General features: G+C 42.6%; 5 protein-coding genes across 12 annotated transcripts; 3 read left to right on the top strand and 2 right to left on the bottom strand.

Annotated features, from left to right (window-relative positions):
* Positions 1–458: 458 nt before the first annotated feature.
* Positions 459–4,954, top strand: LOC108623584 (Bardet-Biedl syndrome 7 protein homolog). Of its 2 annotated transcripts, XM_018022173.2 has the most exons (13): positions 459–674; positions 743–932; positions 1,003–1,171; positions 1,235–1,311; positions 1,386–1,638; positions 1,697–1,956; positions 2,012–2,201; positions 3,769–3,849; positions 3,908–4,054; positions 4,108–4,229; positions 4,297–4,406; positions 4,476–4,755; positions 4,814–4,954. In XM_018022173.2, exons 1-13 carry the CDS (start codon positions 533–535, stop codon positions 4,944–4,946), a joined length of 2,154 nt encoding a protein of 717 aa, XP_017877662.1. In that variant the 5' UTR covers positions 459–532; the 3' UTR covers positions 4,947–4,954. The 2 variants fall into 2 exon arrangements, with proteins under 2 accessions (XP_017877662.1, XP_026668199.1); XM_026812398.1 differs by having other exon boundaries at positions 4,297–4,755.
* LOC108623585 (zinc finger protein 260) lies at positions 4,786–8,693 on the bottom strand. 2 transcript variants are annotated; one of them, XM_026812399.1, is made up of 7 exons: positions 8,073–8,693; positions 7,447–7,768; positions 6,727–7,390; positions 6,459–6,671; positions 6,247–6,389; positions 5,533–6,188; positions 4,786–5,455 (listed from the first exon to the last, which is right to left on the bottom strand). In XM_026812399.1, the coding sequence occupies exons 1-7, from the start codon at positions 8,138–8,140 to the stop codon at positions 5,437–5,439; spliced, it is 2,085 nt and encodes a 694-aa protein (XP_026668200.1). In that variant the 5' UTR covers positions 8,141–8,693; the 3' UTR covers positions 4,786–5,436. The 2 variants fall into 2 exon arrangements, with proteins under 2 accessions (XP_026668200.1, XP_026668201.1); XM_026812400.1 differs by having other exon boundaries at positions 8,087–8,693.
* A 169-nt stretch (positions 8,694–8,862) lies between these two features.
* Positions 8,863–12,686, top strand: LOC108623575 (transmembrane protein 184C). Its single transcript, XM_018022160.2, has 7 exons — positions 8,863–9,059; positions 9,175–9,482; positions 9,856–9,892; positions 9,964–10,241; positions 10,307–10,513; positions 10,571–10,786; positions 10,865–12,686. The coding sequence occupies exons 2-7, from the start codon at positions 9,235–9,237 to the stop codon at positions 11,142–11,144; spliced, it is 1,266 nt and encodes a 421-aa protein (XP_017877649.1). The 5' UTR covers positions 8,863–9,059; positions 9,175–9,234; the 3' UTR covers positions 11,145–12,686.
* On the bottom strand, positions 12,687–18,365 carry Opa1 (Opa1 mitochondrial dynamin like GTPase). 6 transcript variants are annotated; one of them, XM_018022153.2, is made up of 18 exons: positions 18,134–18,365; positions 17,637–17,880; positions 17,436–17,571; positions 17,226–17,357; positions 16,834–16,878; positions 16,447–16,533; positions 16,213–16,370; positions 15,975–16,138; positions 15,632–15,896; positions 15,367–15,558; positions 15,062–15,246; positions 14,825–14,989; positions 14,560–14,747; positions 14,286–14,500; positions 13,969–14,226; positions 13,691–13,891; positions 13,395–13,599; positions 12,687–13,325 (listed from the first exon to the last, which is right to left on the bottom strand). In XM_018022153.2, the coding sequence occupies exons 1-18, from the start codon at positions 18,160–18,162 to the stop codon at positions 13,261–13,263; spliced, it is 2,934 nt and encodes a 977-aa protein (XP_017877642.1). In that variant the 5' UTR covers positions 18,163–18,365; the 3' UTR covers positions 12,687–13,260. The 6 variants fall into 6 exon arrangements, with proteins under 6 accessions (XP_017877642.1, XP_017877643.1, XP_017877645.1 ...); XM_018022154.2 differs by having other exon boundaries at positions 14,825–14,986; XM_018022156.2 differs by having other exon boundaries at positions 17,247–17,357; positions 18,134–18,364.
* Positions 18,355–19,185, top strand: Trs33 (trafficking protein particle complex subunit Trs33). The gene is made up of 2 exons (XM_018022161.2): positions 18,355–18,543; positions 18,703–19,185. Exons 1-2 carry the CDS (start codon positions 18,418–18,420, stop codon positions 19,102–19,104), a joined length of 528 nt encoding a protein of 175 aa, XP_017877650.1. The 5' UTR covers positions 18,355–18,417; the 3' UTR covers positions 19,105–19,185.
* Positions 19,186–19,271: the final 86 nt, after the last annotated feature.

The following is a 19,271-nucleotide window of genomic DNA, read 5'->3' as shown; positions in this document are numbered from 1 at the left end:
TTTTTTTTTTTTTTTCTTCAATATCAATTAGATGTGTCCAATGGACATGAATAAAATTGATAAACTCGAAGTGTACTTCTCTCAAGTAGTAGCTAAGGACTAACCAGTTTTTAGTAGTATATCCAGTTCTGACGAAACAGTACTAACACCTCGTGTAAAGATAATCTCAATCGTCAATTATTTTTGTATAGAAAATTTGCAACGTAGCATTGATAGATTTTTTTTCTACACGTTTTGTATTATCGACGATAATCAGGGGTGGATAAATTTAAACACGTATCAGATTTGTATAATTTCTGAAAATAAAACAGGCTTTTTAATAAATCTGTTAATTCATTTTTATTCCTTTACTGTATTTAATGTATTCAATTTTTATCAAGAGTTTGTTGTGATCGTTCGTCTCCATGGTTGAATCGATCCTCGCGCATGTGTGCTTCCGTTGGAGTTGCACAGTGAAACTAAAGCAAGCAAAAATAACAGAGAATAGGAAAATAATTTTAAATGTGATATAAATTGAAAAAAAAAATGCAAGATGACTCTGCCACTGTCGAGAATCGATTACACGGCTGTAGGCGTCACGTCTAAAGGAACCACCAAGATATTCCCAGCGACGGAACACAGGCAGACTCAGAAGTTCGCCGTTGCTGACCACGACGGTATTCTCCACGTCTATGGCAAGTTTCAAAATTGAAATCAAATTTACAAACAATTTCCATAAAGGTTATTTATGTACTTTTTTAAGGTATCAAAAAGGGAGAGCTGCAGGTGTCGTTCAAGTCTCTGCCTGGACCAAGGATTAACAAATTAGTCCTCGCAGGCAGTGGACGAGATAAAATTTATATCGCTCAAGGAAATACCGTCCGTGGCTTTACTAAAAAAGGAAAACTGTTTCTCGAGTTTGACACCAATCTCATAGATCCCATTTCATCCTTGTATGTAAATCTTAAAGATTTAAATTAAATCATTTTAATTATGGAAGTAAGAGAACGAGTTTTCTTGTAGACACGTGCTGGGTCCTGATTTGGCAGCGTGCGCTAGAGATCTGTATCACAGGTATCATGATTGCAAGGATGCTGACTCGTATCTGGCAGGCGAGATCTTAAACGACGTCGTCCTTCTGCCTACTGACAGCAATTTCGTATTTGCTATACTCGCCTGCGGCGATTGTGCTGTAAGAATCTTATCAGATGCATTTTTTATCTATAGAATCATTTGTAAAATTTCATTATTTTAGATTCGAGTCCTGCATGGCACCAAGAGTCCTGCGGTCCTCAGGCTTCCAAGCGTTCCCACAGTATTATCTTTACAAAGGTTCACAATTTCTCACAATTATTTCAAATATCTTGTTCCTACGTTAGAAGAGTTACTTTCATTTTTTTTTACAGAGATGGTGACGTAGACTCGAAAGAACGTGTCCTTGTTGGAACGGTGGATGGCAAAGTGGGTTTACTGATCCTACAGGGTACTAAAACTCTGAGGATCACTTGGTTGTTGAATACAACGGGACCGGAAATCACTTCTCTGGATACGTATAAGTTGCAAGATGGTTTGGATATTCTTATTGGTCGGCAGGACGGTGCTGTTGAGGTGTACACTTTCCCTGAAGAAGACATGGTTCCCTTGCTACGTTATCGTCATGTATGAGTCGTATTCTTCATTTTTTAACTCCCACGATTTCATATGTATTAATTTGTAGAATGCGAACGAGAGCGTGACTTCAGTGATGGGAGGAGTGGTCGGTGCTGCGGGATATCCAGAAGTCCTGGTCACGACTTATTCCGGAAGAATATTCGGTTTGACTACCAGACCTCCAGGGCTGCTAGAGATCGAACAGAACGACGGCTTGGCGAAGCTAAGAACGGAGATACAGCAATTACAAGAGAAACTTAACGAGGAGAAAGAAACGGGCATCGCGACTGACTCTCTGGCACCGTTAATTCTTTCGGTGAACCACAGGTACCAAACTCAGTTTATCCTATTTTGTATGTTAATCAATGAAGGATAATTGCAGGATGGTTTTGAAAACGGAAGACGCGTCGTATTCCCTTTCGGTGGAGCTTGATACGCCGATTGATAACATTTTGATTCAATCAGACACGCCGATTCAGTTATTGGATGTGGAGAGTAATAGTGCGGTGGTCAGTTTGTCAGCTTGCAACCCCAAAGAAGGAAACTTCGTCCTCGCTACCTATCGTTGCCAAGTAAATATTAATTAAGGATGTATTGGCTATAAAGTCAATCCCAAACGTTTATGCACTTTAGAAACGCATTTTTTTAAAATAAATCAGACGTCGGAAGAACATTGCTAATAATAAACAACAAAAAAAATTTTCGATTTTTCCGAGATTTTTCCAACGGGTACCCCTTCAATTTCTTTCAAATTATCGTTTTTCCTCAATAACTCCCGACCGGATGGACGTAGGGGGGCGTTTAGGGGGCTCTTCTTGTAGAGGACAACCTGATCAACAAGAAAGCCTAAATACGCCCCCCTACGACCATCCGTTCGGGAGTTATTGACGAAAATGGAAAAGTATTGTCCAAAGTTCGCTGCATTCGACGGTGAAATGGTCGAGTTTCCCTCAGATTGTGTGAAATTTCGTTTTTCCTCAATAACTCCTAAACCTTTGGAGATACGGCAAAATTGCATACCACCTTATTTGTAGATCAGATCGTCCTCTATAAGAAAAGCACCCTAACGACCACCCTACGTCCATCCGTTCGGGAGTTATTGAGGAAAAACGAAAAGTCTTTTTAAAAGTTCGCTGAATTCGACGGGCGAATTTCGCGAATGCCAATAAAATGCCAATAACTCGTGAAATATTGCAGTTGGAAGCAAAAGAACTTTTGGTTAAAGCATTCTGATGACTAATACGTGTATTTCGCGAAAAAAAACAATTCTTTTTTTTTGACATTTTTCCAAAGGGGTTAGCCTTCAGATTTTCGCGATTTTCGTTTTTCCTCAATAACTCCCGAACGGATGGACGTAGGGGGGTCGTTAGGGTGCCTTTCTTGTAGAGGACGATCTGATCTACAAGAAAGGTCCTATGCACTTTTCGCGTATCTGCAAGGGTTTAGGAGTTATTGAGGAAAAACGAAATTTCACAAAATCTGAAGGAAATTCGACCATTTCACCGTCGAATTCAGCGAACTTTAGACAATACTTTTCCTTTTTCGCCAATAACTCCCGAACGGATGGACGTAGGAGGACGTATTTAGGCTCATTTTGTAGGGGACGACGAGATCTACAATTTCTGCGTAAAAAGAATTCGCTAGTGCCAATAGTTCACGAGTTATTTCCAAAAAACTGTTTTTCTGTTTTTTGCCAATAACTTCCAAACGGATGGACGTATTGGGGCGTTTATAGGCTCATTTTGTAGGGGACGACGAGATATACAATTTCTGTGCAAAAAGAATTCGCTAGTGTCAATGGTTAACGAGTTATAGACGAAAAACGAAAAACGGTTTTTTGCAATTTACTCGTAAACTATTGACGCTAGCGCAAAATTATTAGATAGAAATTGTAGATCTCGTCGTCCCCTACAAAATGAGCCTAAATACGTCCTCCTACGTCCATCCGTTCGGGAGTTATTGACGAAAATGGAAAAGTATTGTCCAAAGTTCGCTGCATTCGACGGTAGAATGGTCGGATTTTGTCAACATCAATAAAATGCCAAATAATCATATGTAACTGATTAAATATCGAAGTTAGAAGAAAAATGTAAACTTTTTTCATCCAAAGTAATTGTTCTTTCTTTAATAATTTTATAGGTGAATACTAATCATCTAGAGATGAGGCTGAGGACCATCGAGGGACAGCCTGGCACTTTGCAAATTTATGTCACATCGCAAGTACGTCAGTAACATTCGTAATCAAACATTTTTGTATCATAATTTCAATCCTATTTAGGTGCAACCGAAGTGCTGTCGTAAGATTCAAATACCCATTTGCTCCCTTTCGCTTCACGTGAGGCAGCATCAGGAGGAAAACGCGGAGGGACCAAACGGAGGCCCGTTCAACGAATTGAGACTAGTTGGCAGTTTTACGACTGCGGAGGTGATTTGTTCAACTTCAAGTTCTTGACGATTGCTAATCAATTTTTGTTTTAGATGCATGCCTGGCTGTCTCTTGTATTACCCGACGTCCCCGAAAGACCTCACCTTGAAGAAGGGGAAGCTACACTGACGTATGTTTCTGCTTTCATCGGTACTCTACTTAAATGCAAATACAAGTAAGTCGGTCCCCTCCGCTCGCGAATTTTCTCCTAATTTTTAGGACGGGTTTACGTTTGTTTTCAGAAAAGGCAGTGCGACATTTCTTGGGGAGAACATATCCAGTATTATAATCCTTAGGGACGTGTTGACCAGAGAAGCAACGAAGAGAAAAATCAAATTAGACGTCTTTTGTGGTACGATTATTCTCCTGTTTAATATATTTTTTTCTAAGATTTCTTTTTCTATTCGTCGCGCCTCTGCAGACGTCGTCGAAGGTAGTCTAACCAGAGTGCTAGAATTAATTCTACCGCGGCTGAACGCTGTTCACGGTTTGATCACGAAAATAAAAATTCTGAACGCCCTCGAGGAATGGGAGTTAAAAGAAAATCCGAAAGAAAACTTGTGCAGTGAATATCAGGAATTGGTACAAAATGAGGGAGAGACTAAATCGCAAATGGCGAGGGATAATGAATTATTGGAAAGGCTCCACGCGATGATCGTGGATCTCTACGTTGACTGGGAGAGGGCCAAACGTTCCCGAAGGTGCGTATAAACAGATAATCCTCGTTTGGAAAAATTGTTAACGTATTGCTTTATTTAGGATCAGCAGCAAAGAGGCTGCGGGTAAACTCAGTGCGGCTCTCGAATCTAGAGATCTGTCCCAACTGTTGCACGTGTTCGTCGATTCTGATGACGTGACTCCCTTACCTTCGGTGCCTTCAATCATTATTTAGATACAAACTTATTTTTGTATGAAATGAGAGTGGACCACAACGTTTTTATAAATGTCTTCACGTAAAAAATATATTTTTTTCGACAACTCGCGATATAAACTACTAAGTTAATTTAAACTTAGAAATGTACAAGTAGCATCAAGGATAGTTATATAGTACAATATATACGTATGCATAACTTTTTTACGTGCTTGAGTGTATAAGTATATGCAGTCGCCTGTGCATCGATATATACACGATTAAATGTAACTTCTCCGTGGGAGTTAACGCCCACGTGTTTCTTGTACTCATCCAGGTTTCCCGCTGAAAACAGTCTTAAGTATAACATTTTCAAGTCGTAATTCATTTCAAAGTTGCAACGTTCATATAAAAAGTGGCTAGCGGAGAAACCGGAAAGTACAGTGCGTTGATGCGTGTAACATGCTTAGTAAGATCGAGTTGTCCGCTGGCTGGCACCTTTGTGCGACGGACGTCTTAGAACAGCGTCTCCTTACATGAAGAAATATTGCCTGGAAGCACACAAATCGAATTCCTTATTTCATTTCTAATTTATTTGAAATATTACTTAGAAAAGAATGAAACTAACATATTATCCGCGGTGCGCACGACAGCTTCGAGAGGGTCCCTGTCGTTGCCCGCGTCCGTTGTTGCCGTAACGTTGTATTCCAGATCCTGTCCGTCGGTATGTGGCAAAATGCTCTCGGGATTATCGTCTGGCGGGACGATCTCCACGACTCCCGACGGTTCAACTTCGAGTTTCAAGTCCCGGACGAGATCCTGAATGGTCTTCGCTTGAGATCTCTCCTTTCTCATCTCCTCGTCTTCCTCCTCTAGATTCTTGCTCGTCGGAGCTCTCGCGGACCTCTCTCGGACGGTGGTCCTGGAGTGCGTGTGCATGTGCCTTTTCATGTCGCTGCGCACTCGGAACGGCTTCCCACATACGGAGCAAGCGTGAGGCTTCTCTCCCGTGTGAATACGCCGGTGATTCTGTAGATAGCTACTGGCTCTGAACGTTTTGTTACAGTACTCGCAACGATAATTCTTCTCGCCGGTGTGTATTCGCCTGTGAACGATCAGCGAGTACTTCCGAGCGAAGTCTTTACCGCAGTACTCGCATTGGTACTGTTTCTGTTCCGAATGAATGCTAGTAGAGTGATACTTCAGGTCTCCCCACTGGCGAAAGTGTCTGCCGCAGTCCTCGCATTTATACGGCTTGTCGCCACTGTGGAGACGCTTGTGCACCTATTAAAGAAATCATTGGAGTCCCGATATTAAGCATGAAATAAATAGATTGTTTTACCTTTAACGCGCTGGCAGCGAAGAAACTTTTTCCACAGACTTCGCACTGGTGAGGCCGTTCCCCGCTGTGAGATCTCATGTGGTATACTAAACTATTCTTATGGTGGAACGACCGATCGCATTGGGGACACGCTAACTCGTCATCTACATAAATTAAAAGGATGATTGATGACTGTTCGCCGCGAAGAGGATTTCCGATATTGAATTACTAACTTGACTTTCTTGCTTTCGCTTTCTTTTTCTTCGTTGTCTGTGGAATGTCAGTCTTTCCCTTGTCGAGGATGGCCTGATCTATGGTAGATGGCTTTATTTGATCCCTATGTACATTGCCGGTGACATCGGCGATCGCCCACAACGAGTTATCGTTGTTCACCACGGATAACGACGACTCCGTCTCATCGTCTATGTGAGCACCTGTTTCCTCAACTGCAAACAAAGAATTGAAAACTTCCCTCGAGTGTTGGGAGTTCGAATCGCTTACCAACGCCTCTGATGCCTTCCATCAGATCCTCGGGCTCACTGAACTCTTCGATCACCGAGTTCTCGAGGTTCTGCACCGATTCCGCGACCGATATCGTGATGTTCGTGTTCGTCGCCTGCGCTATTCTCGTCTCTTGCTTCACGGGCTCGTAATGCGCCTTCAAATGCTCGAAGAACTTCAATTGGCTACTAAATCTGGAGCTACATAATTCGCACTTAAACACGTGTGATTGCACGTCGCCAGAGTTATCCGCATTCGCGTTATCCGCGCTCGCTTTTCCATCCTTCCTCGACGAGTTCTTCTTCGTCTGCTGTTTCAGTTTTCTAGGAATCCGCTTCTTGTGCGGCAGAGATCTCTTCGGCCCGGAGCTCGGCGTCGCGTCCTCGCTGCTCTCAGCCGACACATCGACGTCGTACTCACTCTTCACGTTTATGAACTCCTGCTTCACACCATGCGTGATTCGCTTGAAGGGTTGAAGGGTGGGATACACGGGAGGGCCTGGGGGTGGCACAGTTTCAATCGTGTACGTGTTTACAGGGGATAACGTTTCTAAATGAGACACGTCCGGCAACGTAGGATCCTGGCTCTGGTTGTGGAGTTGCTGCTGCTTTTGCTGCTGCTGCAGCTGAACGGCTACCAGAGCTGCCGCCAGTCTTCGATCTTCCTGTTGACAATCCAAAATCAGTTTCTTCGTCTCAGTAAAAAGTAGAAAGGCAGTACCTCTGTTAACTCATGAGGCAACAGATCGTCCTCCTCGTAGTACTGGCTAGCTGTGCCGTAGTCCGATGACACGCCAGCATTTATCATGTCAACGACCATTCCCTCGGAGATAAGTTCTCCGTTTAGAGTCAGAAGCGGCACGCTTTTACTCAGCGTCTCCCCGTCTGTCCTTTGGATGGTGATGTACTGCGTACCCTCCATTCCTTCCAGCAGCACCGCTTGTGCCTCCTCTGTTGTTACTTCCATGATCACTTCGCTCAGTTGCTGATGGGTGAGAATTGAGTCTACGATTCTGCCCTTGCCATCTATAAGGACTAGCTCTCTGGGTTCAGAGAAATTAATTATTTATTGATGCAGCAAACATTTAACTTCGAGAAGAGGAAAATGATTTCGTTTTGCTTCAGTCAATCGTAAAACATATGCGTGACAATATTTCATGACCACGATTTTTGCATAGACTTCAGCTAGTTTATCGGGCCGATGTCTGCGTTAGAATCGGCTTAAATTTCGCGCCAGTGGACATGATAGAAATGACAGCGGAATCAAGGTCACTGCACCCGGAGGTCTCAGAAAATTTCTGTGCTCGCTTGATCCCCGTTCAATCGTTAAAACCGATCTCCTCTCACCTCTCTGTACCAACCTTCGCAAGCTCGCGTGGTTCTCTCGTCTCCTTCCTCGAAAACTTGACCGACATAAACAAAGCAAAATATTGAAACACTGTAGGACAAAATGTGACAACAGTGCTTGGCTCCCGACGCCATTAGAGCGGATGCTCCCTTCCCTTCTACCTCACCCACGCAAATATTGCACTAACACCAACGTCGACGAATGAAAACCACTATTTCATGTCCTCTCAACAGCGATCGAGCAACCTACTTCGAAGTTGAAGATCTTCAACCTTAGCCGCGAACGTTTTTCCTTTCTTTTCGATCTTAATATAGACATTTGCCCAGAGTAATCGTACTCCTGCATCCTCCTTGCTATTTAAAGCAGATAACACGGATGAACTCGGTCCAACTCGGCCGTCCCGTGACTTGATAAAAGACGGTCAACTCATCAAAAGTTCTATTATTTCTGGGGTTGTTCAAACACGGTCGATAAACGCCACAATAACATTCGTAATCATTTAGATAGCTCCCATCAGAATTTCCTGATTAAACAACAAGTCTACGAGAGTCGAACGAGCGTCCCTTGAAAGGACGCGAGGTCCTCGACCGAATCCGTCGTCCTTGTACAAAATGCTTGTATATGCTTTTATGTCTTATTAGTTAAAATCTGACTGATCGGTAATTGGGGTAATTTTATCAACGAATGTAGATGAAGTGAAATTGATATTCATGCGATATAAAGCGGATCGCGTAACTCGGGGCGAGGGGGCTTCCGGAGGCAGCTTTCCCTCCTTCATGCTGTCACTGTCAGCTGACCACCTCGACTTCGTCGTTGATTCATCGTGTTTGACAAGGTTGTTATGACTCTTTAAACGCTCCGATTTACCAGGCTCACGCGATTCCACCGATCGTGTCTGGCCTGAGCACCGCGGACAGTCCCCGAGTTCTCCGAGGACGGTATCTCTCGCGCTCGATGAAAGCGGCCGATTTCGTCGTAGCGCATAAGTACGTTCAATTTTTCTACGCAGTGTCGGTCGGTCCGGTTCTTTGTAACCTAAATTCGTTCGTGGTATGATAGTACCGGGAGTTTGTAACGGAGCATGGTTTTGTGATTGTCCAGAGGCACCTGCGGACCTACTGGAAAAATTATGTGATATTCCCTCGGTGACGCGGAGAAGTGATGGCTTCGATCTGTCGCCGCTGGAGACTATGGATTCTACCAGTTCTCACTTGTCTCTACGCGCTGCTGATCATAATCCTGGTACCGATCTTGTTGGCCAATTCTATTAACAATGGGTTCAACAAACAGGACCAAGGGGCACTCGTCGGCGGTGCCTTCGTGCTCCTCGCGCTGCCCATCGCTTTTTACGAGATCGTCCAGCATATGATATATTACACACAGCCGAAGCTGCAGAAATATATCATAAGGTACGTGAACGATCCCGCATCCAGAAGATACATTAAAAAACTTTGAAGAAATTCAAGGCCAAGCCGTGAATCGATCGACCTTTGACGGGTCACAGGTCAAGACTCACTGATACAGCTAAAAACTTTCACTTCTCTTTATGGAGCTTATAAGAACGTGGCGTAAAAGAATTATTAGCAGTAAAAACATTTCATTTCGTCCATCCTCTTTGCGTATCAGAAAACGATTTATTAAAACAGCCGAAACGATTTAATAGGAATTGATATGATTGCTTGGGTTCAAAGTTCGCTTTCTCAAGCTTGAGTCACCGTCTGTAAACAATTGATAGAAATTAACTACTCGATTCTATTGACAAAATCTCGTTCTTCGTTTCAGAATACTATGGATGGTACCGATTTACGCGGTGAACGCTGTACGTACACCGTAGCTATTCTATTTGTTTCTCGTTTAAACAACGCGTTAACTTTTTGATATCTGTTGTAGTGGCTAGGCCTCGTTTACCCCGAGGGTAGCATATACGTCGACAGTTTAAGGGAATGTTACGAGGCGTATGTAATATACAATTTTATGATGTATCTGTTGGCCTACTTAGACGCCGACCGTCAGCTTGAGCACCGACTCGAGATCTCGCCGCAGGTGCATCACATGTTCCCTCTCTGCTGTTTACCCGATTGGGAGATGGGCAGGGAATTTGTACATATGTGCAAACACGGTATATTGCAATACACTGCTGTCCGGCCTATTACAACTTTGATATCCTTGTAAGTAACGGATTAAAAATAGAGGAAACGACGTTCCAAATGGTGAACGTCATACGTGATTCCAGTATTTGTGAGCTGAATGGAGTGTACGGCGAGGGCGAGTTCCGGAAGGACGTAGCTTTTCCATATGTGATCGCTCTTAATAATTTATCGCAGTTCGTCGCCATGTACTCTCTGGTACTGTTCTACCGTGCCAACGTCGAGGCTTTGAAGCCGATGAAACCCCTCGGGAAATTCTTGTGCATCAAAGCTGTCGTATTCTTCTCATTCTTGTAAGTCGAGAGAATACGATTCGTTCTACGGATTCACGAGATGTTGTCACTTTACAGTCAAGGCGTGATGATCGCGTTGCTGGTGTACTTCGACGTGATATCGAGTATTTTCAACACGAACGACAAAGACGATATTAGGAGTATATCGTCGAGGCTGCAGGATTTCCTTATCTGTATAGAGATGTTCATGGCTGCGGTCGCTCACCACTACAGCTTTTCGTATAAACCTTTTGTAAACTTAGCGCAGACTCAGGCTTGGTGGGACGCGTTCAGGTAAACGAACATCTATTCCCTGTTCTCTCTGTTGATTATACACTTCGATACGTATAGACATGTGTTCGACTTATCCAGGGCCATGTGGGACGTGTCGGACGTCCACAACGACATCAAAGAGCACTTGGGGGTGGTAGGATCCTCGTTGAGTCGTAGGATACGTGGCCGTGGCTCGTATCAGCAGGCCTGGGGAAGCGCGACGGAGCGTACGTCGCTCTTACCAGATACCTCGGCAGCTGCGGCCAGAAGCGCGCCGGCATGTTCCTTTTCTGGTTACCACAGGGCCGAGGACCAAGGCGACAGTCCAGCTGAACTGATCCCAGACGTGCAGGATACCGGTAACTCGGTGAAGGCGTAATATCTTCCCCGACGTCCAAAACCGTGAGCAATCCTCTTCAGGGTTACACTCATAATCGATTATATTTTTGTTTCGACTGTGATCCCGCGAAGGGGACGTTGCAGACGATGAATATTACGTAAGCTCCGTATCGCTAGTATTACGTTTAAGCAGAGAGATAAGAACAAAAGAATCTAGTTTTGCAAGATGAGCAAGGGAGTGTTCTCGCCCGTGTATCGTATGTACAAATTTCTCACATCGTGTCCTGACCGAACGGCACGGTCATTAACTTAACCGGGAAGGGATAGCATCGTGGTGAACGTTTATTAACTAAATAAAGGATTTTATAGGCCATGTTCGAACGCGAGACTTAATGCGTGTCGTTCAACCTCGTCCATTTGAAGAAAAACGCTTTTTTCTCAATTGATTTGCGGCCAATTACGCGCCTCGTGTTACCAAATGATGTATTACCAAATAATTGTACATATATATATATATATATATAATGTTTATACTTAGAACAATATATCGGTACAGTCCTATTTATGAACATGTTGCGATATTTATTGCTGGTTATCGACCCCAAATACGCGGAGTTATGGATCACTGGAAGACTGTCGTAACCCGTTACTTGTCACGTCTCGGTATAGTTTCAAGCGGAATTTGAGAAACGTGGCAGGGACCAGGGTGGTCAATCACTGTGTTTTAATTATTGTTGCTCGTTGTGTCTGTTAACGTGATTGTCCGCAAACGCTTGTTGAGTAGCAGAGTTGAGACGGAACATTCCTGCCAAATGTGTACACAGTTCTCTAATTTTGTATCGATGGCGTTGGTTTTAGGCTCGCATATTTGAAAAAGGAAATACTCAAGTATACATTACATAGGAAAATTTCTATCGCCGACCGAGGTGGTCGAGGGAATTATAAAATATGTGGTGGCGTTGACGCGTTTACGCTAGCATATCAAGTTTCCATAGATCGATTTACCGGAGGATAATATCAATTTACTGACCTTCTATAAAGATGTGTGAACTTGAATGCTTTATCGAACGTTCGGACCAAAGAGTAGGATATATTTTGTCTGGAAGTTAGTTCAGATGAGCGTAGTTTCCCGGTTGACCTACAGATCATCGATTTCATCGTCAATTAATTCCCGTGGAGGAAATGATATTTTTTAATACGTTTCTCTACCGTCTAACTGATCTTTGTGATACATTTGAAACCGCCATTAATTGTCATTGAACGTGGACAGGGATTGAAACCTTTTTTAGAAAAAAGAAACAAACACACGAGAGGAAATTTTAGATGTGTCTAGTCGTGTATTTTAATAATCCTCAGCCATTTTTGTACAAATTTCGAATCCCGAGCGAGTACTTAAACGAACGTTTCGATTTTCGGAAGAGCAGAATAAATTAAGGCCATCCAGAAACAATCATACGCGTAAATTAAGGAGAAATGTTCGTAACTTTCTTAACACTTTTTCTTAGATTTAAGCAGAGAATCTCGAAATAACTGTTGAGACTCTCGCCAACCCAAAAAAATACGAATAAAGATACGAAAGGTATTCTCGTTTTCACTCTTTCTTTATTCCATGTTCCTACCCATACAAAACGTATGCGCGCTTTCATTCGTTCTGTATGCAAAGATGAGATGTATATACAAAATGTAATGTGCGACATTCTCCCTAAATCGCGTTTTTTATATCTACACTCCCTGAACGTCGTTACTCGATACAATTAATTCAATTAGTTGTTGGTACAATCGATGCTAGCTGCTGAAAGAAAATTTGCTGAACGTGAAATGAAAATAGTGATCGCTCATTATTACAGTCATTCTGTTCGTGTACGTTTTCGAAAATTTAAGTTATTTTTTATCGATGCTGGGACGATCGACAGATCGAAGAAGTTCGCCAAGCAGTGGATTATATGAAAGTGACTAAAATTTCACGTGTCTCGATCATTGTGAGTCGTTCAGTTTCCATTATCCATAAAAACTGACTAGTAGCTCGATTAACGAAGAGAAAAAATAAATTAATACCTAGACATCCGCGCAGTCAGCCACCAGGGCCTGTAATCGTGTATCACATACCATCACACCATCGGTTTCCATGGTTCAACTAGAATCTTAGCCCAGCTTCTTCATTTCTCTTTGTTCAATGCTTGAATGAATTCTTCCAGTTTCTCCTGGATTTGCCTGACGCGTTCTGCAATCGAAAATGAAAAACTCGTGATCAGCATAATCTATTTAATCATTATTATTACGAGCGACTTACTCAATTCCTCGGCTAAGGTGACGCGTCGACCGGTCAACAGCTGCTGTTTAACTTGAGTGTCTTGGCTATAATCTTCGAGTACTTCTTTTATCTCTTTATCTAGTCTGCGGGCTTCGCGGTTCATTATTTGCTGGCGGAGCGCGTTCGCGGTAACTTTCAGCATCTGCTGAATCCTCCAAAACAGCACCACGTCGTTACATTCCATCTGTAAATTTAACATCGTTTTCAATTACGATTCCTGATAGAATTGTCTTAACATCTAAAAACACGAAGTCCAGACGTATGCCTCTGCTTACTTCAGTCTCATGTCCCGTGTGGTATAGATAATATCCTTTCTTACAGTCGTAAGCTCTGGCCATGCTCTGCTGCAGGAAGAATCTTCTATAAACCGGATGCCACGTTTCCCGAATGAACTCGTTATCTATTTCTAAACCATTTCTCTGTAAGTTCTTCCTCACTGCCGTCAGTTCGTCCTGCGTCAGGGTAGGCGCATGTTTCTGCGAGCAAACATTAAACAATACTGAATTTTCCCAAATTCCTTCAGTTTTACTCTCGCGACGAATGTTCTTTGTACCTTGTCTGCATAAAGGATATTATCTAATTCATGTTTCACTGCTGTGCGTTTCTGTTGGTCCTCGGTCTGCCTCTGCCAGTACAACCACCGTTCCTTGCGACCAGGCCCCAACATGTCCCGCAAGATTTGCTCCGTTCCTTGTAACTTATCTTTCACAGAAGTTTCCAAAAAACGAACTGCCTGATCCCAGTCCCGTTTATCGTTCACGCTCCTGTCCTCGAGAGTGTTTAATTGAATAACGCGCAACATCTCCGAGGCCTAAAACGATTTTTATTTAATCCAGGCAATCGAGATGGGACTAGAATATTTTTAATTACTTTCTCCTCCCAGGAATGCCTCCTCATGGCTTCGTTGACCACTGCATTTTTTAAATTATCAAAAATGTCGTCGTGATCCGGACTGAGCCTCGCCTGGTTCATGAAATTGTGAAATTCTTGTTGCAAGCACTCCCAACCGCTCTCGACGCTTTTGGCCGGCAGTTGCTGCTCTGCCCATTGGCGAAGTTTTATATCGACTGTAGTATTAAACGTGCCTGTACAAAATTATCATAAGTGCTCGCTCGTTCTCATTTTGTTATATCGTGAAACGCACCTGGATTCCCACTTTGCGCCGCGGGCAAATAAATATTCTCGAACACGTGCATGCTGACTTTGTCCCAGATGCGAAGCATCAACACCTCTTCCCAGTGTCTAGGCGAGACTTGGGAAAGATTCACAATTTCGTCTAAAATCTCGCCCCTTGCTCTCTCGAACAGCTCGTCCCTGTCCAATTCCCTGAGTCTACGCAAAGTATACGGACTTCTTTAATTGAATCAAAACCATATTTGATTTAACACGAAATTGATTTCGATTTTTACCGTGGGAAGTTATTCTTCCACTCGGTTTCAAGATTGAACCTAGTAGCCTTGAAGGCATCCGCTTGTTGCTCCACGGTCTCGCGAACCATTTTCCAAAAGCATTCGGCAACCGCGAGGCTCAAGTTCCTCGTCGTAACTTGACCAGACATGACCAAACCATCTCTGCTAAAAAACAAATTTATCTTCTATCTCACTTCAGTTCATATACATGTGAATACATGTATTCATCTTTCATACTTGAAGAGTTTCGAGTTTCTAAAGAACTTTTCTTCATAGCTCTTAATGGTCTGTATGCTGTCGTCTTGTTTGCCACGACCAGTGACCACCGCGAAGTAACCCATCGCTTTCATTGGGAACAATTTACCCGAAAGTATCTTGCGGACGCGTTCGGGGTCGGCCAGATTCTCTTCTGCTAAATCTACCTATCGATATCAGAAACACTCTTCAACAAATTTGAATCGACATCAGTGCTTCATGTTTAAACGATAAAATAAATTTCTCTATGCATAAAGATCAGTTCATTCACGACGAACATTATGCACCTTAGTTAAAACGAAGATGGTTCGTTTGCCACTGGGATCCATTTGAGCAACGAGATCTGTCACGTTACTCCTCTCAGCATCCACGGACCCATCTTGGATGCACAAAATGATCGCGTTAGGGTTGCTCATGTACTGTTGGGTCATCTGTCGAATAGCATCTCGCGTGTCTTCAGCCATGTCGACCGTAACTGTCTGTAAACGTTTCGTAAATTGAACTCGTTTTTCAAGAACGATCGTTCGAGCCAGTCTAGGAATCACTGCTTACGCTAATTATACCAGGCAAGTCAACGAGAACCATACGCTGTAGCCCTGGCCCTTTAACAGTCATCGAGATCACGTCTTGGCTAACAGTTTTCCCGTTCTTAACGCTGTTCTTCATACGCAATTCAACCTCGCGTCTCAGCTCGGCTAATTCCGACTCTTTCGTTAAATCGAACTCCCTCGAACTGTCTTTGAACTGAGCTATGTGATACGGGCCTTCGCTCAAGGTCACTTTTACCGGAGCCCTTGTCATCATCTCGCCACCACCTCTGGAATATTATTTTCGAAGTCAACTGCAATTCTTAATAAAACTGCTTGTGATTTGTTTTCTGTAGTTTCTGAATTACCGAGGAAATATTCTTGCTTGAGCAATCATCTCCAACACAGACGTTTTACCAGAACTTTGATCACCGACCACCACCACCCTTGGCAAGTGGTCGGCTGTGGAATAGGCACTGTCGTAATCGCTAAGTTCGTCTAGAACGTCACTGTACATATCGATCAACGATTTCTACGAAATTAATATTCAATTAAAATCTTGTCCGATGAAGTAAATCCATGGTCTAATAAATCAGACTCAATTACTTTAATCTTTTTAGTGCTCATTTTCTGATTTCCCCGTAACAGCATCTGCTTTCGTAGTTCTTTGTTCTCCCTCTCCAGCCTCTCCAACTCCCGTTGGTACCTCAACTGAATTTGCATCACCTCCTCCTGCATGGCGTTCATCCTCTGCTGCGACTTTTCTTTGAACGAAATCACGTTCCGTGTGTAATTACAAGTCTCGCAAACGAAGAACGAGCGACACTAACATGTACATACGAGCTTTTTTACGTTCCTCTTCAACGTTATCGTCAACCAACGGCCGTGCAAACGCCACGGTATTGTTCGATACTTGTTCCTTCGCTTCTGCACCGAAGATTCAAGCATTTTATTGGATTTCGCGATTGTACTTGCGTACGGTTAAAATGATATGACGATGATAATTAATTATTGACCGGTGACGTTGCAGAATGCGAGCGTGGTATGAAAAAAAAAGATGCAAAACTAAAGGGTCTGTCCCATTCAGTATTCAATTTTCAATCATGGATACAATTTTGTCCATTGAATTTAAATGCATACGACCGACGTTGCTTGAAAATGATATGTACGAAAAGAAATGCTGAATGGACAGACGATTAGATGCGAATAATCCCGAATTTTACACACCTGAATAAAGTTGGGATACTATTGCTGAGATTGCGTCAATTATACCTGAACAGAACAGACCATAATAAAACATTTCTAACTGAACATTAGATCGAGCGTTAGATTAAGCATACATACGCATAAGAATGATTTTTTTAGGAAACGGGATAGAAAGCAGGGATATGTTAATTCACACAAGCGTACAGTCATTTCGTTTATACGAAACATTCATCGTCACACAAATTCGACGAACAAATCGAGGTATGTAAAATATAAAAGTGAGATCGATGTAGCGGGGGATGATTAAATAAGCTGGGTAGGAAAACGTCAGGCAAATTATAACAACGACTAACGGGAGAATCGCAGGGACGCATGCGAAACAAAAATAAATAAAAAAACGCCTTCCGACTCACGATTCGAAGAACGATTCGTACCAGGTTCGTTCTGTCTCACTTCAGCAGCTCTGATGGCATCGTCCAGCCTTTGATTAAACCATTCCCTGTATTCCTTATACTTAGTCTCCCCGAGCTGCTTTATACGTGGATCTGCCCATTTTTCATTCCTCTAATTCCTTTTGCCTCACGTTTTCATGTACTTAAATTGCTACTTATTTAAACACTCACCAAGTTCCATTTTATCTGCGACGGTGTCTTTAACAGACAAAAGGGAGTCACGTATGTTCGCCCATTTCTGTTCGTTCGGTAATACGTTGTCCAGCCAGCTCATGTCTGGCATCACATCTTTCCATTGTTCATATTTCTTTAAGGAAAGGTTTCGTTTATAAATATTGTTTAATTATTTGTGTGTTTACTTGTGGCAAGTACCTTCTGCAGTGTGACACCGCTACCGACAGCCCCTCCCAACAAGAGGTACCGTACTTTCAGGGCTCCTCTTAAAATCCTCCCAATGAACATCGCGTACGCTCTATTAGGATTGCCGTAGTAACGTATATGAGGAGACGATAGCAAAGGCCGGTAGACCTTGTTCATTCTGCCAGACGTTAAGTTCCTGGCACTAAACAGAGGCATAGAGTATCGTGACGTCTTCGAGACGAGCACGATCCTGTCTCTGGAAGAAAAACATGTTTGACTGTATCAAACATAATATCTTTACTATTTGTCTCCTGGGGATGAAGGGCTAGCTTCAAAATTAAAGAAAGATCGATGTTATTTCATAAAATATATCGGAACGTGGAAAATAGATCCTAACCTGAGCGACGTAGAACTTCGTATTCAAATAACGAAAGTACGAAATGAGATACGAGGAAAGTAGTTTAATTCTGAGGAATGAAATTACTTCGTACGTATTTCGAGTTGCTTACCCTATTTTGCTACAAAGAATTTGCTTCATCTCAAGGGACACTGCCTGAACAGCGGGCTCCGTAACAACGAATTGATTAAAGCTTTCTCTTCTGCCTGGATATATATTATATATCAAATGATCGGTTGTAAAAAATCGTCTAAAATTCAATGGGACGCGACGCGTCTGTTAGAAATTCATTATTCCGCACGTCCGCCTAGTCTGAATGATGCACACAGGCATTGCAGAAAGTGGTTACGGGAGTACGTCGCTGCAGTCAAGAATACCTAGAATATACATGGTGAAATGAGGCAGCAGATGATCGACACGAAAACTACTCCTCACTCTTCGGGAGAGGCTGATGAATGCCTGTTTGAGTATCTACACGCTGAGATGGTTAATTACACCCTAAGTAAATCGAGTAATAACAAGGTAACTATGTAGACGTACGTTGAATCGCGTAATTTGTATCCTAACCCTACATTTTCGACCGCCTCGTAACTTTATATACACACTTTGTTAAATCGAACGCAAAATTAGTGTCTATGATATAAAATCGTCATTATTTGCGGTAATTGTTAATTAATAAAGGAGGGGGAAGAGGAATTGTCGAGGCTGGAGTGGATGGGGTTCAGCGTCGGCTATAGAATAATCGAGCGATTGACGCGGGAATGGAATCGGTTCAAAGACGAACTGGACATGATCAAGTTCATCTGCACCGATTTCTGGGCCAGCCTTTATCACAAACAGATCGACAACCTGAGGACGAATCATCACGGCGTTTATGTATTACAAGATAACTCGTTCAGGTTGCTCGAAAAAGTAGGTACGAACAGTAATAAACAATATCTTCAAGAAAGCCCGCGACTGTTAGCGTTCACTTGTGGACTTCTAAGAGGAAGTTTAGCAAATCTTGGTATTATTAGTACTGTCAATGCAGAGATTTCTACATTGCCAAGTTGTAAGTTTCATGTACAGGTACAACGGATTTAAAACTGACAAATATAATTATGACGTTTTATGTACTACAAGAAGGTAAAGTTTCTTTTCCTGTAAATAGAGCGTAAATGATATTCTTTTGGGGAAGAATAATAGTTACTCAGATAAATGCCACTCCCATATTTAATTTATCAGTATGGAATGTTAATACATTTGATATA

The sequence above is a fragment of the Ceratina calcarata genome, unplaced genomic scaffold, assembly GCF_001652005.2.
Source record: "Ceratina calcarata isolate Rehan_Ccalc_2016 unplaced genomic scaffold, ASM165200v1 scaffold275.2, whole genome shotgun sequence".
Taxonomy (NCBI): domain Eukaryota; kingdom Metazoa; phylum Arthropoda; class Insecta; order Hymenoptera; family Apidae; genus Ceratina; species Ceratina calcarata.
Note: the sequence above shows the minus strand (reverse complement) of the source record. Positions and strands in the feature narration are given on the sequence as shown.